We start from the raw sequence: 10,606 nt of genomic DNA, 5'->3' as shown, positions 1-10,606 counted from the left end.
CCAATACGTATAAATTGATACATTATTTCTGTTTTACTCAAAGTAGAGATCAAAGAGGGGGAAGGGGGGGGGGGGACGAGCGCTTTATCAGCTAGTAGATGTCTAACAAATGTTATCTAGTTTAGATCTATCAACTGTAAAGCTACAGAGAAAATTTTTTCCTGGACTTCAATAGAGTTTGCCTCCTTTAGATTCTTTGATTAGAACAACAGAGTTCTGCATGAATTTACCCTTTCAGTTGGACAAATATGAGGTGGCCAGGAAGAGACATGATGTTATTTAGAAAATTCTTTTTAGGTATTTCCTACTATTGCTGATGCTTTTAAGTATTGTATTGAAGTAGTATTTAACAATTTTTTACTTAATTAATTTGTAACAGTAAATACTTTTGTTGTTAATAACTTATTGTATGACACCAAGTTTGCATAAAATTCTTTGGGCATAATGGATTTAGATTTGCATTATAACATATATGAAGGCTTTTAAATGAAGCACAAAAGAAAATCATTAGTAGGTATTTGAGATATAAAATTGTTTCTTTTTTTGTTAGTATATTTAGTTAATACATTTATTTTCAGCCAATTGATTTTAGTTGAAAATGAAGTATCACAACACAGCTCGTAATAACTATAAAAGCCCACTGTTTCTGTATAGTTCAGAAAGGTATCACAACACAGCTCGTAATAACTATAAAAGCCCACTGTTTCTGTATAGTTCAGAAAGCTTTCTCCATAGGTTTCTTCTGTTCGCGCGCTTACAAATCTAATGCATATACTAATAAGCTGGGTTCTAGAAAATTGCGAACAATAGCATGAATAAATGCCAAAATAGCCAAACAACGTGTTTGCTCAAACGGACTAATTAAGGCAGTATTTGTATTACACCAATAAAACGCACTGTGACCTCGATTAACTTATCTCTATGTAACAAGGTCTGTAAAACCGTTTACATCAAATATAATATGGAGACGGATATCAAACACAAAATGGCTAACAAAAACTATATAACCTATGCTGCTAAAGTATTCCGTGAAAATGTACTTCCAACTTTGTCAAATGCCTGTGTAGTCTCTGTCTCAAAGGTTAAAGAAAACAAAAAGTACATTATTGAAACCTCTTGGACTCAAAAATGCTTTGAAAGAAGTAAAACTTCATTATTTTCATATTTCTATTCGCTTTCCAATGAAAATCCTAATAGCATTTATGAGCTTAAAAAAGATTGCTATTTTCCAATTAAACATGAAGGCGTTTTGTTAGAAAAAGTGTCTTTTTCTCTCAGTCTAAAAGCTCTAATATTAAAGGAAGTCAACTCTGTCAGTAAAAAAGATGAATTCATATTAGAAATTTGGAGTAATAAATCCATGAATCTAATAAAATCGATTAATCTTACTGCTTGTGAAAAACATGGAAATGTTCTGTCTGATTCAGTGTTTAGTTCACTTGAGTGGTCTCCTGATGAAGATAAACTTGTTTATGTTGCAGAGAAAAAGAAACCAAAATGTGCTGCAGATATTTTTGAAATGTGTAATGTTCCAGCTCAAGAAGATGATGATAAATATTTGGGTTCAAAGTTTAACTATGAAGAGTCATGGGGAGAACAAGAGATGGATATTATAAATCCAGTAATTTGTGTAGTTGATATAATCGAAGGAGCTGTTAATGTTATTTCAAATATTCCAGATAGTATTTCACCATCCCAACCACAATGGGGGCCGGAGGGTACAATAATATTTGAAGCAATTTCAAACTATCCTTTTCGACTTGGCATTATTTACTGCAGCAATCGATCAAGTGCCCTTTGCAAGGTCAAATATAAAAGTCACGAAGATCCTGTGTTTATAACTAAGCCTTCAGAATATGAAGCTAATTACTGTCCACGTGTCAGTCCTTGTCAGACAAAGCTCCTCTACATTCACCGAAGGTTGTCAGGTAAAGGAGACCCACATCAGGGTGCTGAAAAACTAAAATTGTACTTATTCAATACACAATCTAGCATTGAAATTGAAACAGAATTTCCACTTTATATGCAAAGTCTTCCAAAAAGTTGTTGGATTAATAATCAAGATATTATCATCCCAAATATGGAAAAAGCTGAAAATAAAGCTATAATAATCAACACTGAAACCTTGAAAGTTATCAAAAAAGTCTGTTGCAGCTCAATTTTGGATGCCCAAAATGACATAGCTGTACTTTCTTACATGCCATTAGATTCAGTTGAAGCTAAACTATCAGTGATTTGTCATGGTGAACATATTGAAGTTAATGATCACTCAGAAAAAGTTCAAAATATTAAAGTTGAATCATTCATTACAGATGGTTTGGTCTCATGGGTACTATCTTTAAAAGAAAGTGTATTAGCTAAACCGTTAATTGTTTGGCCTCATGGAGGTCCACACAGTGTTATATGCAACAGCTACAACCATTATGCTCAAGTATTTTGTAAATTAGGGTATATTGTTTTACTTGTAAATTACAAAGGCTCAACTAGCTTCAGTGAAGAATCTCTGTTGTCTCTACCTGGTAATGTTGGAGCTCTTGATGTCTATGATGTCCACAATACAGTATTGAGTTATATCTCAGCTAATGAAAATGCAGTTGATAAACAAAATGTATATGTTTTTGGAGGATCTCATGGAGGTTTTATTTCTGCTCATCTCATTGGTCAATACCCGGATTTTTATTGTGCAGCTGCCCTAAGAAATCCAGTCATTGAAATAGCTTCCATGTCTATTGAATCAGATATTCCAGATTGGACATATGCAGTGTCAGGACTAAGTTACAGTCCTTCAAATATTCCAAACCCAGAGGTTTACAAAGTAATGTTAGAGAAATCACCAATTATTCATGCAGCTAAAATTAAAGCACCTGTATTGTTATGTGTTGGTGGAAAAGATGCTCGAGTGCCCCCTTCTCAGAGTATACACTTTTTTAAACTGTTAAAGTCTTTAGGCAAAAATGTTCAAATGATGCTGTATCCAGATGATTCTCATCCATTATCAAGTGTAGAAACTGAAGGTGATGTTTTTGTGAATGTATGTTTGTGGTTTAATAAGCATAAGAAATATGTCAGTTTATAAACCAAAACATAAAGTCCTGTATATGTTTTACAAATATATGTTTCAAAGCTGTTAGCTAGTTAAAATCTATGTAAACTCCCATCATGATGGCTACTAATATATTGTGAGACTCATAAAGTTGATTAAGATAATCAAATTATAATTAGACAATTACACCAGAACTAGTAGGTACACATTTTCTTCCTAAAACTAAGAAAGCTAAAAAAGGTGCATTATTAATCGTCTTTTCTACAAATCAGAGCTAAAAGATTGTCAGAATTGAAAGTAAAAATTTTTAAATATATATTATCGTAAGTAAAAATTTGAAAGTATATTTAAGTCTCAGTATATTTCATAAGTTGATATAATTATATTTCAAGTTATAAAAAGTGCAACTTAAAACTTTAGGTTTCAATTATTGGGTTAAAAGTAGAATGTTTATTTCTATTTCACTTTTCGCTCTTTCTGACACACAGCTGAACAAAACTGTTTATTTACAAAATAGAAAAAAGTCCTTTATCTTCACTTTTTCTTCATTTTTGACGAGTACTTTTCACTATGGTTTGGACGATGTTCAAATCAACCTTTTTCAGTTTGTCTCAATTCTATTTGTTAACTGTTCTTGATTCGTTATTATTCAGCTCCCACTATACATTAGCTGAACCAATAATTTGCAAAAGTTTTCAATTGGTCGAGCTTTTGAGACACTTGTTGAACTAATGTTTTGGCACAAAAAATACTTTGTTTAACCAATCTGCTGTCCTTTTAGCTAAAATGTGAGTTGGATCCCGCTAAGAGAAATTTAATTATCATTATGATGTCATTGATAAATTTAAAACATTGTGATAGATATAAAATACAGTTGCCGTTATCAACTGCTGCTCTTTTTGTTATTTCAATATGTGGTACTGAAATGCCTCTTCTGAAGAGCCTCCAGTGGACTAATACTTTAGGCTTGAATTTTGATTTTGATTTTAAGAGCTTATTGTGAAACAATGAAAAACCACTCTTTTTTCAAAAATGAGTTTTTATAGTCATAAATAGTATACGCAATAGCCGAAAAGTTATTTAAGCATTCTTAAATCTGGAGCCACAATTTTAAAATCATCTTACTGCAAAATGTGTTAATTACGATATTTTGAGGCTATACAATAAAATGGCAGCGAAACGTCAACACGTGAAAACGTTTTCTGCTGATTTCAAAAATATGTACAGTAATAATAGTGATGCAAGTAGTGATCTTGATGGTAGTGATGCTAATAAAGACTATCCTTGTTGGTTTGAAGCAATATTTTCAATTTCCCTTATGACATTGAAAATATTGCTTCAAACCAACAGGAAAACATTTTTATTTTGTGGCTTCTTATTATATTGCACTTAATATTATAATAAAAGAAAAATAGTTTATCATTGTGGCTTGTTGTATTATTGTATATTTATTTTGAAGTAAAATCTCAATCAAGTCTATAGATATTACAGATTCTGTCGTACTAGCGAGTTAGTTATTTTTGCAAATATTAAAAGTTCCACACAAACATGGTCGCCGAGAGGGGGAGGGGGTAGCCGGGAAAATTTCCTGGGCCGCGTGTGTGTACAAATCGTTTTTTAAAATAATTTTCAAAAGATTTAAGTAGTTTTGACTTTTAAAAGACTTAATTAACTTTTTTTTTAATTTTCAATGACCAGAGCACGCTTCTTTTGGTCCTGGGTATACAATTGATCATAATGAGGGCCCCTTAAGAAAACTTCCCCAGGGCCCGAAATTTCTCTCGGCTGCTATGCACACATATAAACAATGGTAAAACATTGGATTAAGCTAATGCAGTTTCCTGAATCAAAAACTAGGTTCATGAAGATGAGTACAAGCAACTGAATATTGCGAAGAAAGGAAGACCGCTGTAGACATTACTTGCTGAGTTAGAGCAGAAATGTATAACAGCATTAAAAATATCAAAGAAAAAGATTGACAATATTAAAACTCTATTACCGTATATACCTCCAATATACCACCGATTTTACAACAATTTATAAGCCATAATTGGAGAAACTGAAGAAGAAGAATCTGAAATCATTTTAGATCAAAGTTATTTTTATTGTTAAGTAGATTAGATTAGTTATGCTTTGTTTTTGAAATAGTATCACAAGCCACATTTTCTTCAATAAAATTCATTTTTTCCACATTACTTCGCATTTTAATTCGTATTTTTTTTTGTCCAATAAATAATATCTATTAATATTTTTATATATGAATTTCAGAGAAAGATACGCACTGATTTTATAGATTCAAATAAAACTTAAAAGTCATTTTTCTTAAGTATTCGTTTTTGTGGCTTATCATTATTTCACAATAAGCCCCTCATTTGAACTATGTATTGATGGAGAAAAAAAAAATTTTTTGAGCGTATCATGGCATTTCCGGGCATGTCAGAACTCAACGATGTTAAGTACTTTTCATTAGTTAATTTTTTTTTTCTCCCGCTATTTGCCATGTAAACAACATGCCCATTCCGTCCGTTGAAAAAACTCTTTAGAAAGACGTCCTAGAGTTTGACTCCCTTCAGGAAGTAGACATAAACTCGTTTTGTCCGGGTAAGCATTCCTGATGACTGTTTTGTGAAGCGGGTCTTTTATTACAGTTGTTATCTGTAATTTAGGAGAGTGGGGATGGGGTTTTGTGTTTCGTATAGGTAAAAAATTATATAAGTACTATTTCTTCTAAACTCCTCCTTTTTTAAAAATCAAGACTCCGGTCTACTTATTTTCCGTAGAACCTAAAACTCTGCATCAAGCCTTCTCTTCGTAATTCTTGAAGTTCTATCTTGTATCCCTTCCTTTCTTATATCCCCTGACTGGCCCCTTTTTCTGTTTCGTATTTCCTTTTTTATATTGGTTATAATGCTTTGGGCGTTGGTGTCTTTTCATTTTTTATTCGTTGCTGTGTAAAATATTAATTACTGGTTTAAGGTGGTTATATTGTTAAAAACAGCATCTTGTTTTACTTAGAATTAGCTTCCTCACAAATTTTGGAGGGCGAGCCCCATTTTAATCAGGTTAATTTCTTGTCAGGTACGTACTTCTCATTATCAACACCGGCGAATGTTTTGGAAGTCATGAATTCTTTACGCCCATCAATGGTCTTTTCTAGAGCGGACTGAACTGGATTTTTTTTTTTTATATATGCAATTGGGTTTTCAATTGGTTTTTAGACTTTTGGTTCAGTGAGTTAAATAAAAAATTGTTGACAGACTAGAAACTGCTTTCAGTGTATTTTTATTGCCATGATACACATTATAATTTAGTTGACACGGTAGTATAGTTTTTGTAAATTAAGTAGCCACAAGTTATAAACATTCCGGTGCTTGAAACTTTAAAATTTCAACTGGTTCCGCATTCAAGAAAGTAAGTGCATTTAGATTCGTTAAAATGTCACGAGGAAATAAAGAAGGACCAAATTTCTCATGGGACTAAGTTAAAAATATTCACTCATTTCATCATCATTGATCAGCAAAATAAAGTAACTGCACATTGCTAAAGGAACCCTTTCCTCCTTTGCTAAGCAGCATGCGAAAATTCACCTTGATAAGGCACCAGTAACTGTATGCAAGACCAAATTTGAGGAATTTAAAACTCCATTAGCAATATACAATATCACATATCTACTCTTACTGCCTAATTTTATATCTGTTAAATTTAGAATGCACTACTTCAGGCATCCTGTAAACGTACCAGAAAAAAAGAAGAAGAAATAGCCAGAATAGTTTGGATTAAACATAAATTGATAATAAATGGATTTGATTGACGATTGTCATTTGTAATGAGTATAATCGGAAGAAAATATTTTCAACCCTATATTTTTCTAAATACAAAACAAAATAGAGAGAAAAAAACAACAAACAACTAAAAACACAGCTTATGTACTTCGCTTTAGAAAATACACATCAAGTTTAATCAAAAAGACCGAATCCCATATCATCATCTGATGCTTCAGATTCTTCTTTTTTCTCCTCTTCCTTCTTCTTGGTACTTGCTGCAGCTGGAGCAGCAGCAGCAACAGGAGCTGTTGGTGCAGCAGCAACAGCAAATTTACTGGGATCAGCAAGGTACTCTTTGATCTAATATTTAGAAAATTGGTCTATTATATTTAGGATTTATGGAATTAAGAAACCAAAACACTGCATATATACTTTAAAACAGTAGATAACATCTTTAAAATACTATTAACTCTTTACCTTGGCAATTTGTGGAATAGAAATATCTGCTTCCAAACACACAGCAGCAACATTCTATTGAAAAAATGACGTAGTTAATGTTAACTGCAACTTTATATTGATCAAATCAAAATAACTTCAGTTCAACTAACACTATGAATTACCTTGAATCCATTACTAATCGAATGAGGTACTGATACAGCTGTTGGATATCCAATAGCCAATGATACAGCAGCAACATTAGCAACACCCTTAAAAAAGTTATCTTAAATTCAGTAAAGAAGGAAACAATAATTTTGCAGAAAATAAAAAAAAAAAGAACGGTTAAATATATCCAAATTAAAAACTTAACAACAACAACAACAAAAAAAGGCTCACAGAATAGAATTTTTTCATTATATCATCATCAGAGATATCGAGAATATCAGGACTGAAAACACTACCATTATCGTAAACTTGCTGTATAACCAATCCATAATGGAATGGATGAATGTCTAACATAGCAAGTAGAGCAGCCTCAGAAGCACCAACCTGTTTGAAAAAATTATTTGTTAATAAAGAAAATAAACAAAAATCTAAGATGGATTTAAAAACTTAAGTAAAACTGCTCAGAACAACATGACTATTCAATGTAATTAATGTTAAATAAACATAAATTTAAAAATCATTCTCTAGGAAAACATTAAGCACTTTAAAGTAAAAACAGTTACAGCAAAGTAAAAAATTAAAGATTCTTTCAAATACTTAAAATATTTAACAATTTTTGTTACTTCTTTTTAGATTGCACCTTTCAGCATTTTACTCAATATATTTACATACCTTGTAATCTTTCTTGATTAAATGAATATCACTAAGGATTTCAATTGTTCCTTTAGTAATTTTAGTTGGAATAGCTAAAGCCTGGAAAAATGAAGTTTTTTCTGGACCCATACCAGTATTTCCAGCAGGAACAAACACATCAAGAGGAGCAATTGAACCAGCTTTTGCAGGTGCTCTCTTTTTGTTACTAAGAACTAGATCACGAACCTCAGTCAAGTCTTCTTTGGTAAAAATGAAGCCAATATTTCCAACAAGATAAGGGAGGATTCTAAAATAATCATAGTTAATTGATAAAATAAAAGATTTAATAATAGATAACTGTTTTGAACTTATTTTAGATAAAATTATCAAACTAGGCCAGAAATAACTGTCAGAGATGAAAGATGAAAAAAAGTAACATTTACTGGGCTTATTGTAAACATTAGTAATGTAATAAAAATTCAAAATTTACATACAATACATTTTGTAACTAAAGATACATCTAATGCTTAACTGTGCAAGATTTTTAACATAATGGTTAAACATACTGAATAAACAAAAAAATCTTGTTTCATGAATTTAGCTACTTAAGATTTGACACCATTTGAAAACAATGTTCTCTTACATTCTATAATGAAATATGCTACTGTAACTACCTAACTAAATTCTATTAAAAATTGTAAGGAAATTTATTAAAAACGAATTTTTTATTATTTTCACACAACAAGAATAGGTGATTACTAGATATTTTGATAAAATTATAACATTTACTTGAGACTTGTGAATAGAAAATATTACTTTTTCAACTCCATAAACCCGTCACTTTTTCATAAATATAACAAGTGGTTAGTAAGTCACTTACTTTTCAAGACCAGGAATCTTCTGGGATTTGGCTTTTAAGGCTTTACGCATCATTGTATTTTTACCCATCAATACTTCACCCTTGCCTCTGAGCCCAATTCGAATTTGTTGCATTTGCTTAGAACCAACGTTGTCCACTGTCACAAGAAAACATCGAGGAAACTCTTCCAGCATTTTATCAATTTTAGCGAAGTACTTCGCTTTCCATGCTTTCCTGTCTTCCCTAACCATTTTGAATATAGTAAGGATTGCCTAACGGTTTAAAGACGAGGTCCTAAATATAAACCCAAGTTTACAAAAAAAATCACCACTTAGCTTAGGCATAAATTTAAAAAAAATAAATCTAAAAAAATATCATCAAATTTTCGAGAAATAATACCTACAGGAATAACTTGGATGTAAAAGAGAGCGGACTGATAATCCACGAGTTTAAACGAGTTAACTTTCATGTAAACGAGGCTAATATTAGTTTCATTTGTACAAAGTGCATTTATGAAATAAATATAATAAAAAATTTTTTTCAGTAAATACAGTTAAAAAAAAGTCAGATTCAATAATTTTTATAAAAAATAAGAGTAATAATAGAATATTTAAAATTATTAATACATTTTAAAATTACTGATTTAAGTCTGTTATTTTCATTTTTTGAAAAGATACTCACGTGGTAGATATAACAAATATGGCTGACAAAGATGATAGAGATGTGAAACAATTCCTGCGGAAGTATCCAGACATTTTTCAAGTTATTGGTCAGGAAGATCGTAAAAAATTATTTTGTAAGCTTACTCAACATGAGCTTCCTTATTCTTTATCGTCTATTGAAAGTTATGCAAATGGAAAAAAGTTTCAAAGATTGGTTTCCAAAGTAAAATCCATACATACTATTGATAAAGTAATCGAAGGTCCTTATAAAGACTTTTTTTTGCCAAGTAAGAAGTCGAAGTCTCGTTTATTTTGTACACTTACAAAAAAAGAAATAAACAATTTGCCCCACGAGATAGAGCAACATGTAACAGGGTACAGGTTCAAAAAAGCTTTTTACTTAAAAAAAGAAGCTGCGAGACTTAGTGCAAACACAGCTGATGTAATCGATGAAGAGAAAAATTCGTCATCTAGCATAGAAGAGGAAATAATAATTCCAGACTTTGTGTTAAATTCTGATATTGATGAAGAAGAAGATAATGAAAATTGTACAATTGAGGAAGCAGCAACTGATAAAAAAAGTGACTTAGATATTGCAAAGCATAAAACTATGATTAATGATGTATACAGTGAAATAAAAACCAAAAATGATATTCCAGAAGCTAAATCTCAAAAAAAAAAGAAGCGAAAACTTGTAGTTGTTAATAATTCAACTACTAAATTGAAACGTAAAAAGAAGGTTTTGAAAGATAACTGAAGTTTTATTTTATTAATTAGAATTTTCAGCCTGAAATGTTATGTTTATCTTACATTTTACTTTAGTGAGAATTGTAATTTTTTAAATAAGTTTATACAACTATATAACTTATATTATAACAAATTGCTTATTGCTTAAATAAATGCTGAATTATTTTTATAATGGAGTATTATTTCAAACATCAACACCTATCAAATATATGAACTTTAATTATATCTAAAAGCTTGAGTACCAGCTTAAGTTATTGTTTTTAGACACATATACACAAGCAGACATATAAATGCG

The 10,606-nt window shown here is 30.9% G+C and overlaps 3 protein-coding genes across 4 annotated transcripts; 2 read left to right on the top strand and 1 right to left on the bottom strand.

The window, feature by feature from the left end:
* Window positions 1-847: 847 nt before the first annotated feature.
* Window positions 848-3,130, top strand: LOC145188827 (acylamino-acid-releasing enzyme-like). The gene has a single exon (XM_080065324.2). The coding sequence runs from the start codon at window positions 962-964 to the stop codon at window positions 3,074-3,076; it is 2,115 nt and encodes a 704-aa protein (XP_079921450.2). The 5' UTR covers window positions 848-961; the 3' UTR covers window positions 3,077-3,130.
* A 3,823-nt stretch (window positions 3,131-6,953) lies between these two features.
* On the bottom strand, window positions 6,954-9,412 carry LOC145188769 (large ribosomal subunit protein uL10-like). Of its 2 annotated transcripts, none has more exons than XM_080065250.2 (7): window positions 9,306-9,412; window positions 8,924-9,196; window positions 8,083-8,350; window positions 7,642-7,794; window positions 7,428-7,514; window positions 7,285-7,338; window positions 6,954-7,167 (listed from the first exon to the last, which is right to left on the bottom strand). In XM_080065250.2, exons 2-7 carry the CDS (start codon window positions 9,151-9,153, stop codon window positions 7,000-7,002), a joined length of 960 nt encoding a protein of 319 aa, XP_079921376.2. In that variant the 5' UTR covers window positions 9,154-9,196; window positions 9,306-9,412; the 3' UTR covers window positions 6,954-6,999. The 2 variants fall into 2 exon arrangements, with proteins under 2 accessions (XP_079921376.2, XP_089943447.1); XM_090087321.1 differs by having other exon boundaries at window positions 9,302-9,352.
* A 154-nt stretch (window positions 9,413-9,566) lies between these two features.
* Window positions 9,567-10,472, top strand: LOC145188770 (uncharacterized). The gene has a single exon (XM_080065252.2). The coding sequence runs from the start codon at window positions 9,602-9,604 to the stop codon at window positions 10,319-10,321; it is 720 nt and encodes a 239-aa protein (XP_079921378.2). The 5' UTR covers window positions 9,567-9,601; the 3' UTR covers window positions 10,322-10,472.
* Window positions 10,473-10,606: the final 134 nt, after the last annotated feature.

This window comes from Hydra viridissima, unplaced genomic scaffold (genome assembly GCF_058129835.1).
Source record: "Hydra viridissima isolate aposymbiotic clone 2 unplaced genomic scaffold, HvirCarnegie_v1 scaffold_5, whole genome shotgun sequence".
Classification (NCBI taxonomy): Eukaryota; Metazoa; Cnidaria; class Hydrozoa; order Anthoathecata; family Hydridae; genus Hydra; species Hydra viridissima.
The sequence above is the reverse complement of the archived record's forward strand: the minus strand, read 5'-3'. Positions and strand labels throughout refer to the sequence as shown.

Bases quoted from the DNA above. Each gene is read 5' to 3' on its own strand.
- LOC145188827 (XM_080065324.2), top strand. From the start codon at position 962: ATGGAGACGGATATCAAACACAAAATGGCTAACAAAAACTATATAACC.
- LOC145188769 (XM_080065250.2), bottom strand. From the start codon at position 9,153: ATGGTTAGGGAAGACAGGAAAGCATGGAAAGCGAAGTACTTCGCTAAA. The intron at 8,351-8,923 runs GTAAGTGACTTA...TGATTATTTTAG, and splicing joins AAGATTCCTGGTCTTGAAAA to AATCCTCCCTTATCTTGTTG. The intron at 7,795-8,082 runs GTATGTAAATAT...TTTTTCAAACAG, and splicing joins TAATCAAGAAAGATTACAAG to GTTGGTGCTTCTGAGGCTGC.
- LOC145188770 (XM_080065252.2), top strand. From the start codon at position 9,602: ATGGCTGACAAAGATGATAGAGATGTGAAACAATTCCTGCGGAAGTAT.